Here is a 20,369-nt window from a genome sequence, read left to right on the forward strand (position 1 = left end):
ATGTTTCAGTTGGTACGATATTCGAGATATCGCAGTTCTTGATGTAACTCTCAGGTTGAAATCAAAGTTCTGGTAAAACACGGGGTTACCATTCACCACCTTGCAATTCTCTGATTCCTGAACAAAGTACGCCAGCGAAGCATCAGTGTCGAACAATGATGCCATGCTGTCGACGATGCTGATGACCGAACAAACTGAGGTGGTCGGACTGACCTGGCAGAACATCAGTTTCTTTTCCAATGATGGAGAAGCATGGGAAATACACTCATCTGCATACAAATCGGTTTTGACGGGACTCACCTGGAACCCAGCTGAATCTAAGCAACTGAATATGCTGCACCAGTGGGCCTTATGCTTCAGTTGGGGGATATTCGAGATATAGCGATGCATGTGTGGACGTAGTACACTACTCATAAGGTCGCTGAAAAATTCACCAACGGTAGATTCAGTTGGGATCCAGATGAGTTGCCCGTCAAAACCAAATTGGGGTGCCAGTGAGTGTACTATGAACCAAGTCGTCCACCAGACCATGTTCAGCTTTCAAAAATCTTTTTATAAGCGTGGCTATTTGCAGTATAATGGGAAGGTAAGCCAGACCGGGCTCCACACGTCTGTCAATTGTGAAAGATACAGGTGGTGTCGAGTAACAAGTAGGACCGATTGCTTCTAAAATTCACGCATGAATAGCCATACCAGGCCCAACTTTTGCATAGACTGGGTGATGCACAATTGCTTGTTCTCGCTGACCCAGGTCGAAGGAACTAGTGACCGCTTGACTTACATGGATATACGCCGCTCGCCCACGGATGTGCACTGAACAGCGGTTAGCCAGAATAAGTGAAGTATTCCATCGCGCATTCAACAAATTGACTGAGGAACCCCGAGTACAAATAAGGCGTGATGATTCCGCCCCAGAAGTCCTGAATTCTTATTGCCTCCTCTCAAAAGGAACCGTTTCTCTTGGAGTGACATTTCGGTAACCCCAAACTCGACACAAGATAAATATCAATTACAGCTTCGGGTAAAGCCTGTAACGTGGGAATCGCCCAGTACCGGAAATACGCAATACCTTAAATAATCCTGACGTTTTTTTCAATGGTGCGCAGTCCATCCAACGTTATCGTCTCGACTGAGCACCTTTCTACAACGATACGATAAGATGCCCATTCTTAGAGTTCAAATCTCATTTAGACTGCAGCTGAGAACCGCTTGTTTGGATATGAACGTTGTCCTTCTTTACGGAAAAGCCGAAACGGTGTTACACGTCTCAGGCGCAACTGTCCATTTTCATAACGAGTGATGGAACGAAAAAACTGATGCTCTAAACAAACGTACGCATGACTGCCACACTTACGCGATTATAGGACTTGCGCTGAAGAAGAAATTCCAGTCGTCGAGCCAATTCTGTGGTGAGGACCGAAACAACCCGATCGGTGTTGCCACCGGACAGAATATTCTAATTTGAAATAAGAGTGGTAAAAAAATGGATGTACAAAATTCTGGTTTTACGACAAAAATGTACCTAATTCAATGTTCCGTTAGATTTTCAAGATAAAAATGTTTCAGTTGGGAGATGTTCGTTTTCGATTTTGTTTAAGCACATGAAATATATGCAACAGCAAACTATCACAAAATGTAGCTCTTTCGGTGCCTAGCTGCCATGCCACCCAAAGGGAGCACGAGGGCTGGGATACTGTCAGGTTGCCCAAGCCTAGACAGGAGAAGTCGAGGGGCAGAGTTCGGGTTCGAACCACGGACCGTCCGGTCAGTAAATTCGCGCTCTAACTGCTTGAGCCATCTCGCCACCGTCACGAGGTACTAATGATATGGAGGGCTATCAACACGCTCCACCAAGTCACAGAGGCCTTAATATGACATGTCATCACAAAAAGAAGAACTGGTGCAGTGACTCACCCGGAATGGCTTCAGAAAGGCTTCCAGATCCGCCACACAGGCTTCCACCCAAGGATCATTGGCCGCATACATGTCAAGGTCATCCTACATGAACAATAAGAAACAACACACGTATCTGTTAGAAATCGGGACAATAAACGTGCAATCGGCGAAGGGAAACAGCTTAAAGACCAACACAGTGAAACAACGCCAGAGTCATACGACTGTCAACACACCTCTGAAATGCCATAATGAATGCCGGCGAAAGTTTGCAGAACCGACTTGACGTGTCCACGGATCACTGATGTGGTCAATTGCTCCAAGCCTGAGTCCAGCAATCGTTGGAGTTGTTCAGAGGTGGAATGCTTTAGTTCGGTCAAACAGGCCTGGAAAAGAATTAAAATGACGTTTATACTCACATAAACTTGTGCTTGTACATATATTACACGCCCGAACACCCCGAAATATACCCGCGGATCAGCCAAGAGCAACGGAACACTCGACAACACAAGGTGGGATGGATGTTTCACTAAGGCGTTCCAGCTGGAAGATAAGTAGAGGCTGAACATTTTCTTTGTCGGAGGAAACATGCATTGTCTTAGTAAAAATGTGTCAAAAGCTACATTCGTATATTGTCCGTAGACTGTTTGACCAGTTTCAAATGGCTTGTTGCGTGACTTGCAAATGAATGCGGGAAATATTGAGGGAAACTGCCTTCACTCACAGTGTTGGCACGCATGACGAACAAATGGAAGGGACGGTTCCATGTTCCAAACATTCAACAGAAAAATTCCTGACAGGTTGCTTATTATCAACTGGTGTGAGATCCAGCTAGCCACGCCCACTGAAGATCGATAGGATAGCTTTGTTATTCACCAGTGTAACTCGCTTGATTCAGCACAATCGGTTGTTGATCGGCGATGTTTTTCCTAGGCAAACATACACTTCATGTTTCAAAAGGCCATTTCTAAATTAACCTACTGAAAGCTTGTGTGTGTGTGTGTGTGTGTAAGAACACGGCCGTGATTTAAATCTAGCACCCAGGTGAGCACACACGACCTAAAAAACCTATCCCCACGATTTCAGGTACCGTAGAACTAGGTCGCTAAAGGGTGCAAATGCGAAGAGAATTTAAGTGCCCATTAATCACAGTGCCGACCAATGGCTCGAGGGTAAACAGGTTAGTCTTCAACTACTAGCCGGGAGTTTGTTGGTTCGAATCACTATGGAGTTACGTGAGATGCCCACTGCTGACAATGCCCAGTAAGCATGATACACAGATTGACGCTGCGAACAGGACGAAGTCTGCACTGCTTACGTCTTTTTGCAGGATTCTTTTTATTCGAAAACGCCACCCTACGACTTTTTGAAGTTCCAGAACTTGTCCCCTAGTTATTGTATTCGGACACAGAATGAAATATCAGAAAGCCTCGTTGCTTCCGAGGGAACTCTGAACAACAATAGTTGTCAACCAATCAAGCCGGAGCGACATGCTTTGGCGTTGAGGGTGTCGCCCAACTAGCGCTTCTACGAGGCTACATACACGTCGATTTGCATTTCACAAGTTACTGAATAAGCACAATCCATCAACTGGAGCACTACCCATGGCATGAAAGTTGTGAGTCGTGGAACATTCAGGCGCCACTCACTAAGTTCAGTGAATGTTTGCGAGACTGGAACAAAAGAAATTCATCTTTTAGGTCAAGCCAAAATCCAGGTCTACTCGTGTACATCATTTACTTCATGTAATACTCATCCCGCGGGTAAGTCAAGTTTGTTTTGAAGGATGTGATACCCAAAGTGTAACCATTGAACTACTTCGAGTAGTAAATCGACCATTTTCAGGTGAATTAAGTCATCGGGTGATTACGACAAGTTCAAGAAGTTCCTGTCCTTCGTTACTGAGGATATCGCCTGTACTTCGAAGAACTCAACGTGGAAGAAGACTGAAATGATGACACTTTGAACAAGAAGACTAGACCTAAGGGAAACAGCAAACGTTAGCAAACGCACTCAGTGCATAAATTTGCACTGAAACAAGGACTAACTGTCCTCGTGAAGAATATATTAGTTCAGAGCGGAGACAGACTCAACAGAACATCAATGAAAACAGAAAGACGCGATGGTTGATTTGTCCATTGAACTGGACAATTTACTTGAGAACGTTTCATCAACAACATCACCAGTGAATTGTTGAGGAGCGGAGCGGTTATGCGCTGAGTGCGTGCCAATATACGTGTCTCTAACCCGGGCTTACTCACTATTATGGAGTGTTCGGTTTTATTGGTTGGTCTCCTAAGTAGCAAAACCAATTTCAATAGCTTACACATTATTAGCGGTTTTTCATGTTTTACTTTATTGATGTTCGATAATCGGTATACGCTTGAAGATAGCCCTCCTCATTAAGGATAGCAACTAATACTTTTCCCCATAATGGTTTTCCTACAAAAATAATCATCTGAAAGTTATTTTTACACAGAAATCAGGTCTACTCCACATTTTCAGTGAAAGTTATGGACAAAGACATAACAGAATATCGGGGTGAGGTAGCGCTTTCTAATGGTACCTTAAGAACGGTCCGTACTAATTGTGCATCTCTCCAGAAAGCCCGGGTTTTCCAGTGTAGTCAACTCCATGATTTTTAATTTTATTCGCATTCGCGAGCGCATAGATTGTGTGTTCCGTTGTAGAATCACCGATGCCAATCATGCTATCCCGGTACTATAGCCTACCAACGCTGCTATAGTCACTTGCAGAAAGTTTCGAATCACTGAACTGATGATCCCTAACAAAGATGACACAATTGTACAACGCTCTTCAGATTTTCAGCGCACACTGACTACTTTCTAAAGGTTGTATCCCAACTGAAATCGCACAACCTTTCCGCCACCTAAAAACAACTCGTTATGTGCTGAGAAATTATAAGTCCCACAAGACCTTGGAAAGTTGCCACCTAAGGAGCCAATCAATAGTGGATGTCATGACGTGAGTTGTACGAATGAATTATGGTTGTCATATGCCAAAATAAATTGACCAAACATGTAGGATGAAGTTCCAAATTAAACCTTCCGAAGGATAAATCGCAGCCGGAGATCACCGTTCACGCCGAACCTGTGGAAGTAATCTGACGGTCCTATCGTCCGTTGGTTGACCTGGTACTATATATTCGGACGCAAAAGGAATACAAAAACGCACAAATTTCCCCACAAATTTCGCTAATATCCTAGTTGCCGGAATACGAGCTAACAACACTTACACAGAGACATCACCAACCTCACACGTATCTTCACTTAGTTGTCCTATATACATCAATCAAACTTCAGACGAAACCGGCTCCGAAGTCGACAGTCCGGATATGGTACTAACCTGTACTTTCCTAGAAGCAGGATCCTCTGGTTTGTTGAACAGAGCATTGAGATCACGTTCAAGTTGGCCAGTCAACGTACCCAGGTTGTTCAAGCAAGCCTCCAGTGTATTCAAGGCAACCAGAAACTGTTGTCTGGCCACGTTTCCTGAACTGCTAGCAGAGCTGGCAGAAGAAGTACCGACACCGGTGCTACTTGCCACAAATCCGGAGGAGGAAGCAACTGGTGTGACTGGATGAAAAAATGAGTTGGATAGGCAGCAAAACTAGCACATTGATTAAAACGTGAGGAAAAGGATGGATGTAGTTAAATGTCTAAAAATTCACAGGCACCACTCATGACTGGGGTACTTGCGTGTATGAACAGTGGGCAATCAAGCATCGCTCAAAAATATGCGTATTTTTGAGGACATTTCTGAGTGAAGTGTAAGACGAGTTCAAAACATCAAGTCACTTTGAATAACACAGCAAGAAGACAAAGGCTGTGGGTTCTTCAGCAAGAGTAGCAGAAATAACCAATTTCATATCATACGTAGAAATTGATAGGAATAAAACATTGGAACAGAACACTGATGGCCCATCAGGTCTGGTTCTTGTGTCTCGGGTAAGCTAACAGCTTGTTTCAATTCTTTCGTGCAAACAAGCTGGGTTAGTGTGAAGTAATTAACACGGTGTCACCAAAGATAATCAATTTTAAGTTGGCGTTGCGACGTTGTATTGCCGTCCGCCCCATGACCAGTGGGTAGAATGTATTTAAAAGACGATAAATCAGACGGGTTTGCGGGTTTTATCTTTCAAGCAATCGATTGACTGATTAGTCACGACTGAAACAATGAAGTAAACGGTCTAAAGTATAAACGATCAAGGTGAGGGGGAGAGAGAGCGGGTAGCAACAACATACCTCGCCTCGCACTATGTTGGAACAATTATGTATAAATTAATCTGTAAGGCCATCACTCCGCTGGCTGGTGTTTCCGTCCCCATTTTCCCAGTTTCGGCAAAAGCGTGAACCAATTTACCTTTGTTACACGTTTAATAGATGAATGACTGACTAAAGGGACCTCGTAATGTGACAAATGAAATTCATGTGCCAATAAAATCAAGCATAACAAATGCAAACTGTTGCATCATCACAGCATACATAACACGGAGCGGTCAGTTGAAGATCGTCCCAGATCCGTATGGTATTTCAACCATACGGAAGTGTGTTCCGTCATGAAGAGACAGGACCATACCGTGATATGACGGTTTGTGTGCCTCCATGACCCCATGAACCTGTTCTCGGGGATGTATGCGGCATGCGCAGTCTCCCGTACGACGTTGGTCAATGTTTGGATGTATGACCAACAAAGCCATCTGACCCTCCCAGATGAGGGAATAGCAATTCGCTCCTTAAAATGGTAATGCACTGGCACTTCCGCCAAACACTGCTGCCTTGAGGTAATGGTTTTGAGTCGAAGACTTTCGCCTGGGACCATACGCCAACCTATCTAAGTGTGGGCGCCCTGGCAGTATCTCAGTCCACGTAAAACCAAGACACTTACAACTAACAATACTTTCATGATACAGCGGTCGTTGCGTAGTGTCATCAGCCGGGCGACCTAACGTGCTGCACGCAGTAGGGCGGGTAAGCGAAACCAGACAACTGCTAACGCCTTCCTTTTTTCCCTCTCCCGTACTTTTTCTTCCCCCTCTCACCACCTCATTAATAGCTCTCCTTGTAGTACCATCAGTCAGAGGTAATGATTCCGTTCGTCCTGCATCAGCTAAAAATCTATCTTCAAGCCTTGATACAACGGTTGTTTTTAATGTTCGTACTCTGAAGCTCTCGCACTGGACTCGCCCGACAAAGATGTGTGTTGTGTATCAGAGACGAAAATTGGAAACGCAAGTGCAGTGTTAGGGCTTAACGCCCCATCACTCTCCAGACTCAATCGTGGTTAGCCGCTGTGAATAATTAGAATATTAAAGGTGAAATAGAACCCTGCATGCTGAACTCAGGATCCCCTCGTATGACTGCACCTCTGCTCTCAAGTGCCACCGAACTTCTGGTCGGGATGACTTCTCATCCGCATAGTTCAAAAGCGGGAATAAATTCCTCAGTGATCTGCTTGTCTGCAACTGGGAAAAGGACACTTTCCTAGACAACTTGGGAGAAAAGGTGATTGTGCCCGTTTCCAAAAAAAGGGGCTCTTAGAGGGTGTGATACAACAGCATGAACGCGCTACAAAACGAGACCGTTGGCATAACTTGTGGTGGTGCGTGAAACATTAACCTGAGAGCGGCAAGCGGGATCCCGGTCTGGCAGGGGTTGCGTTGACCGAATCTTCACACTCCGCCAGGTGCTAGAACAGCGCCATACGTATAATTCTAGTATTCCTGGATTTCCAGTCGAATGGTCTGTTCCCCACAAGGAATGTTCCGAACGCTTATGAACATAATAAGTTCTCTGTGTTCTCAGACATTCCGGTGCGTGGGAGTATACGGAGAGCTCACCAAAAGCTTTCGCACACAAATTAATGTCCGTCAGGAATGCCCATTATTTTTATTCCCATTTAATTTCGTGACCGGTGAAATAATGAGACGAACGCTGGAAGGTCTTCAAAGCCCCGGTGTTCAAATAGCTGCTGACGAAAACCTAGTTGATCTGGGACAGGCAGACGATATCGTCCTCGTCTTCGAAAAAGAGAGGGCGCAGGTGCCTTTGGATGAACTAGCCAAAGTCACCCCGTTCTTTGATATACACTTTGCATCCACAAGGTGTGATATCACACTCGCTGACATGCAGTCATTAAACACGCCACGTACGATACAGGGAGTGAGACTAGATGTTCAGCGTTGTTATATATGTTGAAAGTTGTATTGATTCCGGTTGTAGTGTGACAGGTGAGGCCAATAATGCCAGTTATAGGACATTTTCGGTGCCCAGCTGCCATGTCACCCAGAAGAAGCACGAGGACTGGGATACTGCCGCGTTACCCAAGCCTACATAGAAGTCGAGATGCCGAGGCCGGGTTTGAATCACCGACCTATCATAAATTCGCGTTCTAACCGCTGAGGTCAATGTAGGAACCTGCAGGGCTCGGGTCATGTTTGTTTGAGAAACCTATGGCGTAATCCGGTATATCCATGAACATCAAGGGACGTGTTATCGAGTAACAGTGGGGTCTGTTTTTTCGTTTGGCTCTGAGAATTGGCCTGTTCGAGCAACGGAAGTGAGACGCGTACGGTGTTCGACAATCGTTCTCTCAAGACCATAGCTCGTGTGGGCTGGTGTGGTTGGCGAATGAGTAACAAGGCAATTAGAACGCGCGTTCCGGTTGTGCGTCGGAAAATTAAGGAATGTATCCAGCTGCGTTGGTTAGGCCATATATTGCGCACGCCAAAGAGTGCTGTTTTCCGTCCCGGGAGCGGCAGAAGCAGACAGGTGGCCAACCCTTTAGTTGGTGGAGGGGATGGATGAAATTATGAAACGTTTGGGTGCTGTCTGTGTTACGCACCTTCCAGGATGGGAACTCGTGATCTCCATTGCACCTGGTTGGAGAGATATGACTGTTAATCAATGCCAATGGTGTTCTTGTTGTCAGATTCTACCCAGATTGCCTAGAGGTGCAAGCACCTCAGAATGATTGTATTAAGGTAGCAATAAGACCCTCATCTGCCCACCTTTGCTCTTTTCTTCACAACTAGTCTTTCAAATAAATCACACTTGTACTGCAGTGAAGCGTTAGTGTTGAGCACTGATGTCACACTATTGACGATGACGGCTGATCCAGAAGGCAGAGGAGGAATGTATGGCTCTGTTCGGAAATATCTACCCTAGATTCTGGCTGGGAAGTTCGAACCACGATGCAGCGAATACTCAAGAGGTTCTAGTAGGAGCCGGTAACTCAGTGGTCTGACCTTCTGACATGCAGTGCCTGAGAGCACAAGGAATAAGGCACACATGAACCATTCTTCATGCTGCGGTGCAAAGCAGGTACAACATAGGGCTCTCAGTAGGTTTTAATTATACATCGACCTCAATAGAAGTTGCACCGGTGGGAAATCGGAGTGTGCGGGTTTAGGGTAGACCTCTTCTAACCTGTCATATTTTGGGGGGTGGATGGAAGCAGCACCGCTACTTCCACAAATATGGGCGTGCTGGCCGCCTGGGGGAATGGCTTACTATTCTCACAAACCCGTAGGAGCAAGCAGTATGAACTTATCACCAAACCGCTTTAGAACACGATTTATCGCAGTACGGAGACCCACTGTTCTTCGTCCGACCACTCCCCGTTGGACTTCTTGGTATGTCTGGAACCCTGGCAACTAAATTCCAAACAGTGTAGCACACAGGACCATTGCAAAGCTGAAACCGGAAACCGCGAGAGAATGACAGCTTTGCGTCGGGTGATGGAACAAAATAAACACTTGCTCGGTGATTGTCTCACTAACACACAATCGATCAAATGCAAGTAATTATCAGTAAACGGAGGGCGAGTTTTAACTGCGTGGTTTTCAAGTGACCGAAGAATCACAGTTATGTGATCAGTCGAATTTTGTTTGTTACTACTTGTTAGCAAAGAGGTCAGTCATTTTGGGGTCCACAAAACGCAGTCACAGAATAAACGGTAGTGACATACCTGCGGCTACACTACTTTGCATGTAGCTGTAAGCGTCCTGTATCCAACCTGATGGAAATCCTGCCCGAATTCGTGGTGATAAAGTATGGGAGACCAAATGGTCGAGCAAAATTGTACGCGCATGGTTCAACATGGCACAGATTCCATCAACACTACCAGAGGAAAGGGCCCGGCTAAATTTGGATGGCCAGAGGCAGAGGAAGGAAAGTGGATTGAAGGTAGAAAAACATCACGAGAAAACAAATGTCTAGTTAGGTGCTTTAACATATGCACATACTTTTCGAAACTTACTCACATGAATACAACCCAATCGCAACAAGCACAACGGACATGTGAATGCAAGAATCTAGGGTCAGAAATATTGGAACAACTGACTGATACATCTCATTAACTGAAGCTCAATCAGTCAGGCTCACTGATGAAAGTTTCATCGTAGGAATGGAAATTAACACACCCGAAAATGCATGAGAAAAAAGGCATGCGATTTTCGGCGTGCGTGGGCGTTCTTGTTGATGGTATATACCCCGTATTTTCCGTTTCCTCAATGAGTGTTGTTACTCATTGGGCCGAGTTGCTCTTGTCCACGTTGTCAGGTGAAACGTGCAGACGTTGCCACTTCTTCCCACTCCACTAGGGCTACAACAGCAATGCAGACAAACGGAAAAAATGTACCTTGCAGGGCATATTGAAAGAAGAAGAAAGCGTTCAGCTGTAGCACCCTTCCGGTGCCTAGCTGCCATGCCACCCGAAGGAAGCACGAGGGCTGGGGTACTGTCAGGTCGCCCAAGCCTAGACAGGGGAAGTCGAGTGGCGGAGGTCGGATTCGAACCACGGACCTTCCGGTCAGTAAATTCGCGCTCTAACCACTTGGGCCATCTCGCCCCCGCAGGGCATATTAGATCAAAACAAACTCGCGAGTGTAATCACGGTGTGCACTTAAGTGCACACCCCAAAACTCCTAAAACAAAACTGTAGGACGAATAACAGACTAAGCTTGATGAATAGTAAATAATGGAGAATATCGACCGTAGTTACTTAAAATGGGCGTGGTTTCTGAGCAATTCACAGTATGCAACAAGCTTTCGTTTTTCGATGGCCTTTGTACATGAATCCTAGATAGCACGCCAAACATTATGCAGCTTACAACACTGACATTCGATTGCATACACCACCTAATCTAGAGGCTAAATTTGTTTCGGCACTCTAGCAACCTGGATCGGTTTGCAGCCGTAAAAATGGGTGAAAAACACAGAGGAACAGTTCAACGGTATCTGGCTGTCATCTGACTGTACAGTTTACAAAAGGTGTCACAAAAACCTGGAGCCTGTCCGTTCCTGTAACTTCACCGTGTGTAGCGAAAGTAAAAAGCAAGACGGGGAGACCATATATTCACCAACCTTAGGCACTGCTTGAGTATAAAAAATACGTCGTCGGCAAATCGTAAAGTCTTCGTTGAATCGTCAACCTCGTCCGATGTGACTGCCTAAAAAGGCAAACGGGTAGTGGTTAGGCTGGAGGAAAAGCGAGAAAAAACGGCAAAAAAGTAGGACCGACAATGTCCCATTCATTGCCCTCTCATGAAACGCTCCGCTAAAATGAGTGAGAGTAACTGAAGCGAAAATCGGTAACCTGTCAGCGAGTTTGTTATTTTAAACCACCCAAAGAATGCGTATAAGCCACCTGGATGTGTTCCATTACAGTTAGACACTGCAGTAGCTGTTGCAACTACCTGAAGCCCAGTGGCTGGTGTGCGCACAAAATGTGCACGAGATATTTTACATGGCTAGCCACTATCCGAATGTTTGGACGCTTGGATGGAAATTCTGCACCAGAATGCTTTGCTCCGGTACTTTGTGAATCAGATCGTGCAATAAATGGTTAAGACAGAAGTTGGGAAGATTCTAGGGAACACATCTGAACCATCGCACCACAAAAATGTCTCAGCGTGGCCGTTCCACTTCTTCAAAGAAGCAGTTTGCAATAAAGCAAGTGAACCGGAGGGCCGAAGTGACCATTAGTATGATTGATTAGTTTCACAAAACAGCCTTCCTGAGACGCAGTTGATTCTATACGGGTCCACCAGCCCTGGGAAGAACTGAACTAATATGAAAAGCATGCTGCTCGAATGAGTGGTCCCCCCTGAGAAGAGCAACTGTGGTTCGCACAGCATCACTTTTAAGTGGTGCAATAAACTGGGATACAGTTGCTCAGGTAACCGTAAGCACCTTGTAAGGCAAGGTGAAGTCTTCGACAACCAATGTCTCAAAAGCATAGCTAGCGTAAGTTACTGTCAGCGAATCCGCAACGAGGCAATCAGAAAACGGGTGTTCGGGAGCTTCCGTCGAAAAATCGGTATAGCAACAGAAGTGTCGTCCGATAGGTCACGTATTGCGCATACCGGATTATCTCTTGCTGAGTGCTGTTTGCATGCTCAATTCAGTGGTGCAGGCAGAGGGATGGTCAACCTTTGACCTGATACAAAGGTACAAAAGAGATAACGAGACCTCTAGGTGATGTCGATGCGACCCGTCTTCTAGGATGGAGACCGCGTGATCACCACTGCACCTGGTTAGAGGCACTGAAAGATATGGCTACTAATCGATGTCAATGGAGTTTTTGTTGTCAGTTTATATCCAGATTGTCTGAATGAGTTTCTCGAGGTGTAGACACCTCGGAATGATTGTGATAAGCTGGCACTAAGTCCCTTCCCCACCCAGTTTCAGTCTTTCCTTCGAAATAAGGCTTCCAAATAACTAGTGGCTGTGCGACAGCGATGCATCAGTGTTCAACACTGTTACACTTTCGACGTCAGTGATGGTGACGACGAAGACGGAACCTGGCTGGATCTGTCAGGGCGTTCACGAGTCTGCTCCAAGACCACTAACCAAAAAAGGCAGTCTGCAACCCTACACTTAGTTCCCATACGTTCTCATCAATTTTTTACTCATCCAAACTCTACATGAAACCATTCACCACAGTTCTCACACCAAGAAACAATGCTAAGTACGTGAGGATGGACGATAAGATTTCTGTTGATATGATCCGACAAACATGTTACTCTATCTGTAGTGGTTCGGGAATCTGAACCGATCTCAGAGATATTCCGCCAACATTTTCTCAGGCGAGCGCAATTACTTTTGGATCCTAGCTATCAGTATGATATAATTCGCACTTAGAACATCGCGCCACTCAGCTTCCATTACGGAACTCACATCACGTGGCTTCTGCCAATAGAAAAAGCGTTCAGCCGTAGCACCCTTTCGGTGCCTAGCTGCCATGCCACCCGAAGGAAGCACGAGGGCTGGGATACTGCCAGGTTGCCCAAGCCTAGGAATAATCTAAAGGTAAAAACTACCCTGTTTCATGAAGACTAACGGTAGCTAGCATATTGACATTCGGCAGCTACGCCACACAACGCTTTGGATCTGGTCCACTTAGTTGTCCTCCCGCATGAGAAGGGATAAAGAGAGGCTGTACGGCTGTCGTTTCCCATTATACAAACGCGTCTGGTGACTGCAGCTGTTTGCAGAGGATGGGACTGAAAAAATTCTCCAAGGTTGATTCCGAAATAGTTCATAAACCAGATATAATTTACAAACTTGGGTGACCGAAAACCCACTCTCCTCTGTATTGATACTAATGTGCTTCAGTGATTTATATCATCTTTATTCTCCCTCAAAATGAGTTACACGTGCATTGCTGATTCCCTCATACGATTTAGATATACCGACGATGTAGTGGTCGGTTTGACTAGCAACACTGCTGGAGCGCAGTGGGACAACTTACAGCCAGTCTTGACCAAAATCGTGAAGTGGTCTAGGGGTCGTGGTCCATGTAACGTAGTCATTTTCTCAATAGTTCCAGGTAGGCGCCATGTGAGCCAGTCTAGTAATATGGCTTCTTTCACTGTCATCTATTTTCCCCTTCCGGTAATGAACAAAAAATTTGAGCCATACCTGTGGAGAAATATCGCCTGATCCCCAGTATCGAAATAGCTCTCGTCAAAGTATTCTATTCCCTCAGAATGAGGATATTACCAGTACCACAACCACATATATTCTTTTGAAACAAAGAAATCGTTCAGCTATAACACCCTTTCGGCATTCTCACCGAAGTGCCAACCGAAGGAAGGAAGACGGTTAGGATACTGCCAGATTGTCCAAGCCTAGATAAGAGAAGTTCAGATGCAGAGATCATGCTCGAATCATGGAACTCTGGTGAATTCGCGCTCTAACCACTGAGCCATCTCGCCACTGCAGTACAGTAACAAGGCTTATCCAACTATATTTAAAGACCCGAAATGAGAAGAAGCAAGAAGAGTGGGTGAGGGAGGGGACCTAGTGCTGGCCTATCGCAGTAGCGTTAAACAAATCAAGGGAAGCCGCTTCTCGATGGTGAGCTTCTGCAGCTTACCGGTCAGAAGGATATGAAGTACATTCTGATTGAAATCAGGTTGTGATAGCTAAGAGGTGACAGCCCGAACTTCATGGCAATATTCCAAGACAGGATGAACTGGATATTCACAGACAAGCTCAGATGTTTCCGAGCTCGAAACAAAGGTATCATAAGTCAAGATGTGACATGAAAGAGTCAGGAGAACGAAGCACTCACGATCAAACATTTTTATCAAAACACTGTGACGGGCGGGTGTGTCGTTCAGCTGTAACATCTTTCCGGTGCCTAGCTGCCATGCTACCCGAAAGAAGCACAAGGGCTGGAATACTGCCGGGTTACCCGAACCTAGACAGGGGAATTCAAGAGGCAGAGGTTGGGCAGCACCAGCATTGCCCAAAAGTTTCGTACCATTCTTCATTCCGTTCTGCTATGTTAAATCATATTCAACTTTAAGTTTTGGTGATAATTTTTCTCCCACGCCGTGCTGACCACTGTGTTAAGCCTATAGGAGCTGATCGTGTTGTATAGGTAGACACATCGATGGGATAGAGGCAAATTTGATGGTTCACGTATGCGGTGGTTTCAGACATCCAAAAAACTTTTACGGAATAGTGTGGAAGTCGCTGTCATCCACCAGCTTAATTCGACTTCAGGTGGAGGTAAATAAGCTGCGACAAACATTGCGTCAGCCGGGTACAACAAATCCGTCAAAAGTCCATATAGCTATCACTTTCTCTTATTTTATGATAAACCTTTGTTTTATCGGAGTGTTGTATGGAATATCATATTCGGCAATGTCCAATTTAGAGTAACCCCTGATTCTGGAGACCATACAATCAATTGTTTCGGGCTGTATATTGTGAAAGCTAGAACCACCGCACACCCCACAAATTTGTTATGGTGAACATACGTGACTTCTCGAGCACAGTAGGCCAACCTAACGTGGCATGTCCGAGAGTTGAATCTACCTGTGTCGCCATCTGGAACCGACCACCTAACGAGTGAACCATCCCAAGTAACCCGTACACGATGCCTTGATAAGGGCCTTCAATCAGTCATACATCTGAAGCTTTCAACTAAGCCTAGCTTTGTGGTCCACTAAATCTCGGAGTTTGAAAAGGCATGTATGCATAGAGTCATCCTCCTATAAATGATGCTACAGTTCACCCCGAAATTTCTTCAGTTCATCTCCGACTTTTGGGTCCAGTATCGATGACATTGACATGAATTAGACGAAGAAATTCCAGAACAGCAGCAAAAACTACATCCACAATACGGCTGTGTGACATGTGCCGCAGTATACTCGTCCATCTCCAGATATAGTCAACTTTAACAAAGTAACCGAATCTAGCAGGTCACGAAGTTCACAGAAAGGACTGTGCAAGCGCTGAAAGTGAAATGAACGTCGTACAGAAATCGGAGAACTCAAGCAGAATAGCCGCTTTAGGAAAAAATGAAAGAAATATCAAATAATGAAGGCCACAGACAGGTTGAAAACAGCCCCATTTCCGACTGCATATCCGTCTGATTCTAATTTAACGTTGTTCCCATTATTCCTAGGGTAGTAACTATCACTTCAAATCAAGTGCCAAGATTTTCATGGTTTCAAAGAAGCATCCTAAGCTGAGATTTCCACGACCCTACTTTTCTGCGTATGACACAACTAATGCGACCGATAGGATCGATCACATAATCAATATATGGTCACGGAATGGCAAAGATCTGGTCAGTAGCTGGGACACTGCTACCCTGTGTAAAGTCGATGCCATGACCGACAATATTCCTCACAGAAAGTGGAGGTAACACAGCTTTAGGACCAGAGACCGAATGTCCATAAGTGTAATCTCATCTTTTCCTACATTAAAAATTGGCCGGAGTGCCAGATGGAGAGAAGGAGGCGAAGCCTTGGACACAAGTGAAAGTGAAACGACATGGGATTAAACAGAAAGACACCAAAGGCACTCGAAGTTGAAATCACAAGATGCTTTGCAGAATCAGAAAGGATATGCATCAATTTGGGGAACAGTATACAAAGAGAAACGTCTTGAATCTAAATTCTCTTCATCAACCCATTGATAATAAACAGGGATGCTGTAATAGGCTTACCTTGAGAACGGTTTCTCGCATATAGAAACCCTCCAGAGTAATGTAGTTGGCGATAAGGTCCTGCATTTGACGCACCGTTTGACAGTTGTCAAAAACTGCTGCTACTTCTTTAAATTTGTCTGAAAGGGATTGGAAGGTAACACAGAAATCGTACAGTAATCATCGTATATAGGGACTGCTGTATTCATAATTTTCGACTGGGACGGTTCACAAATTTCCGAGTTTCTATAGAAGGAAGGAACGGCTTGTGATGAGGGCAGGGCCTCTATTGAAAACCAGAACATCACGTGATGGGTGACAACAGTTTAACACAGCAGAATTGGATTTGCTGATGATATGATTATGAGCGACATGTGCCCAGTGTGCTCGGAAATAAGCCCAACAGTAGCTTGCCACGTGAATCGTTCAGCTGTAGCACCCCTTTGGGTGCCTAACTGCCATGCCACACGAAAAAAGCAGGATGGCGGGGATACCGCTAGGTTACCCAAGCCTAGACAGTGCAATTCGAGAGACAGAGGTCGGGTTCGAATCATGGACCTTCCTGACCTTCGCGCTCTTACTATTGAACCATCTCGTCCTCTAGGCACGTGAAACCAGATAACACTTCTCACTTTGGATAATGTCATGCTTTCTACCGTGTTTTAAATCAGGCTTACTGTGTTCTGGAAAATTTCGTGGGCAGATACTATTTTCCCCGCTCGAATGTGTCGCTCGCCCCAATCCCATCGCTCATTCAAACAAGATGAATCAGGTGAGTGAACCGTATATCGGAGGAGCAGTGACGACATACTCGTTTGGCAGATCACTAATCTATGTTCAAATTCCTGTAATGCCATAAGTAAGACAACAACGCTTAAGGCGGTACAGTTTCATGTACAGACACGTCCTCTTGTCCATTGTGATTTATACCAATCGGCTTCTTCTGCAAAGTTCGGTCGACTCATGAAAGCTGCTGAGTTGAGTCAAAGGGAATGTCGACTAAATGAACAAGCCGACTCAGAGCTATGATCAGCAACACCGTGCATCTTATGGTCTACGGGGGAAATGGTTCCGTCAGGATTGGAGTTAATGCTCTGGTCGAAACTTAAGACCACATGTTGGAGTTCGTAATGGGGACTCCATACATCTAAACTACAAAATCCGCCTGGCACGGTCAGTTCACTTATCAGACGTAACACAAATTCGATAGAATATAGCACCCCGGCGCCACTAGGCCATCAGCGATTAACCTGACATAAGTAGCACCATATGAGTGTACAAACCACTTACGGTGAAAAGTCTGGCATCAAGATTTTATTCACGTTATATCCTCAGTTTAGGCCACAGGGGATTGGAGAAATAACGCGGAGATCTCAACAATCGGAGGCTAAAAGCTAGTTTAAACCATAGCGAGATCACGTTCGACTCATGTTGAGGGACAGGCCCGGAAAGAATGAATTCTAAACCATGCGATTGCACTATCAAAAGAGGATCTCCTCGACAATTTCTGTATGAGACAACCTGATAAGCTCCGTAAGTTTAGCTGAGTCATTTTGGCTATAAGTTTAGACATGATTAGATATGATCATTTTCCTTATTGCAGGAAAAGCGAAGCAACAGAAAAAACCTACTGTATGAGACGGAATCGGTACTTAATAGACACAAGTTTAGGATGTTAAATAACTGACAACTCATTTTAAAAAAGCAGGTAGCGGGCTGAAAGTCAAATATAATTGATAAGCGAAAAGCATTCTGAAGACATTTTTAGAACGAGGCATCCGAATCGTCCAATGCCACAAAGCTAAGAGCGCTGTGGTGTTCAAAAAACCGACCGGAACACCATTCCTAGCGGTTCTGGAAATATTTTCAACTACTTAAAATAGTTAGTAGTCCGACAAAATATGAGACGTATATCGGCAACTAACGCCTTCGTGAGCTCAAGGCCACAAATGCAGATTTCGGCGCGGCTCGAGTAGAGATCAATAATAGACTCCACCGGAAACGGCTGCACATCATCAGGAGAAAACAGTATATTTGACGGAAGTGTAACATTCGACAGCGACGTAGCCCATAAAAACCCGCCCTTGGGAAGAACCACTAAGCCCTGGATGTATTCGAAGGCGACGCTGCATCACCAAACGCCTGACTGATCGGATACGGGCAGACGTATGAGGCATGGGCCTAGCGTAAGGTCGTTCAGGCCTATCGGATGGCGTTCCTGCTCTAAGAGGACTACAGCCTTGTGCTCGGATCAACTGCCACGAGTTCCGGCTGCCAGAACCTAGATGATTTCTTGTACAATACGTGAAATTGGTGTAGCACCGCCTGGTGCTGCTTGCGACTATAAGGAGTGTTTTATACCCTTATAAAACCGGCTCAACTAACACACAGAAGGACCGTTTCTCGAAAATAGGATGGCGAAATTGGAGAATCGTATCGAGTCGAGTTTCTGTTAAGTGTACGTGTGAATTGTGATTCTTCTACTATAAAAGAGCAATGAGTAGGGGAAATAAATCTCCCCGACGTGAATAAAAAAACCATAAAAGCGGCCGATTTCCAACTACTAAATCATTCGAAGAACGATATATGCCGAAATCCCACAGCAACGCAATAAACGATTCTAGCTCTGTGAAAAACATTAAAAAGCCTCAACGGTACAAACCAGTAATTCTACTCACTCTGAAGTTCTGTTTCCGACAGAGCAACATTTTGCGCGTCAGCCTGGAGATGAGAGAAGAGACGATACTGAAGGTTTACAAATTGGGAAACATACGCAGGGGCCGGAATGCGTATTACAATCCATGAAACTGAGGACAAGTTCAGAGTAACCATATAGCATATCCATAACTGGTCCGTAAGCGCAGGTAGTCAGCCTCAAAAGCGCAATGCTACGGAAATCCGGATTCCTGACTGAGTAGACTACGGAACAAAACTTTTTGATTGTGATAAATGGGACTGCATTCGTGGGATATCAATAATTATTTTATTGTGTTCACTCGCGAGACGTAAAGCATGAAGATTATGAAAAAAGCTTGGAAATGTGGAAGAATAGGCAGACGTTTACACGAGTAAAACCCTGGACGCCAAGTGTTTTGCTGAAGCATGTCCTGTGCGCAAAACGCTAGCTAGTGAATTCTGATTGGTACGGTTTCACAAATGGGTAATGATTTGGGATTCCGGTTGCATGAAAACAAGGGAAACGAGTCCCTCGGATTGATTTTGTGGAAGGTGCACGAAAAAGATATCAGGATTTGACGTCAGAACTTCTAGAACGTGCAGTGAACAAAACCGCGCGCCCTGGTGGATGTCAGTCTGTTCTGTCAGTGTGAATGTTTATGTACATGACCTGAGACGGATAGATCACAGGGGTGGCCGCTGAGTCTGACAAACTGCGCTCACGCTTTCGCAGAATGATCCGCTTGGTAGCCTGAACTAAGATCAGTTGACCAGCATTGTAGGATCACTTGTGAACCAAATTCAGTTGCTACCCAATTTCACTAGCTAACTGATCGTCTGTGTGCGATAAGAACTGGCAAACCAACTTCACCTTCATGGACTAGATAAAAAATAATAATCGTACAGCTGCAACACCCTTTCGGTGCCTAGCTGCCATGCCACCCGAATGAAGCACGAGGGCTGGGATACTGTCAGAGTGCCCAAGCCTAGACATGGGAAGTCGCGATGCAGAGGTCGAGTTTGAACCATGGACCTTCTGGTCAGTAATTCGCGCTCTAACCACTGAACCATCTCACCCATCTTCATGAACTATGGGCTTTTGATGTCTGATGATACTGTGGACTTCCACAGAACACGCCAGAAAGCCAAAAGTGAAGTCTGTTCGGGATCGTCTCTTCCCACCATCATTCATCATTGTCAGCTGTAAGAACCGCGTACTGGTCGTACTGTGGTTTTAGCTGCCGCAGTTTCGTTCACCGATGATTTGGGGGTGGGGGTAGGTAGCTGCGCATTGCACGCGCGAGCTGGTAAATTGGTGCATAAATCCAGCA

At 45.2% G+C, this 20,369-nt stretch overlaps 2 protein-coding genes across 2 annotated transcripts in view; one reads left to right on the top strand and one right to left on the bottom strand.

The window, feature by feature from the left end:
* Nucleotides 1-1,655, top strand: part of T265_08415 (hypothetical protein) — a gene marked incomplete at both ends in the record, with an annotated part of 8,157 nt that extends 6,502 nt beyond the window's left edge. Inside the window, one exon of the mRNA XM_009174214.1 lies at nt 1,543-1,655. Within this exon, the coding sequence (XP_009172478.1) occupies nt 1,543-1,655 (113 nt within the window). The remainder of the gene's footprint in view (nt 1-1,542) is intronic.
* T265_14567 (hypothetical protein) overlaps nt 1-20,369 on the bottom strand; it is a gene marked incomplete at both ends in the record, with an annotated part of 45,457 nt that overhangs the window by 5,024 nt on the left and 20,064 nt on the right. The window contains 8 exons of the mRNA XM_009174228.1: nt 1,355-1,456; nt 1,915-1,998; nt 2,130-2,279; nt 5,260-5,489; nt 9,883-10,055; nt 11,280-11,365; nt 16,384-16,502; nt 19,041-19,083. Coding sequence (XP_009172492.1) covers nt 1,355-1,456; nt 1,915-1,998; nt 2,130-2,279; nt 5,260-5,489; nt 9,883-10,055; nt 11,280-11,365; nt 16,384-16,502; nt 19,041-19,083 — 987 coding nt within the window. The remainder of the gene's footprint in view (nt 1-1,354; nt 1,457-1,914; nt 1,999-2,129; nt 2,280-5,259; nt 5,490-9,882; nt 10,056-11,279; nt 11,366-16,383; nt 16,503-19,040; nt 19,084-20,369) is intronic.

The sequence above is a fragment of the Opisthorchis viverrini genome, assembly GCF_000715545.1.
Source record: "Opisthorchis viverrini unplaced genomic scaffold opera_v5_220, whole genome shotgun sequence".
Classification (NCBI taxonomy): Eukaryota; Metazoa; Platyhelminthes; class Trematoda; order Opisthorchiida; family Opisthorchiidae; genus Opisthorchis; species Opisthorchis viverrini.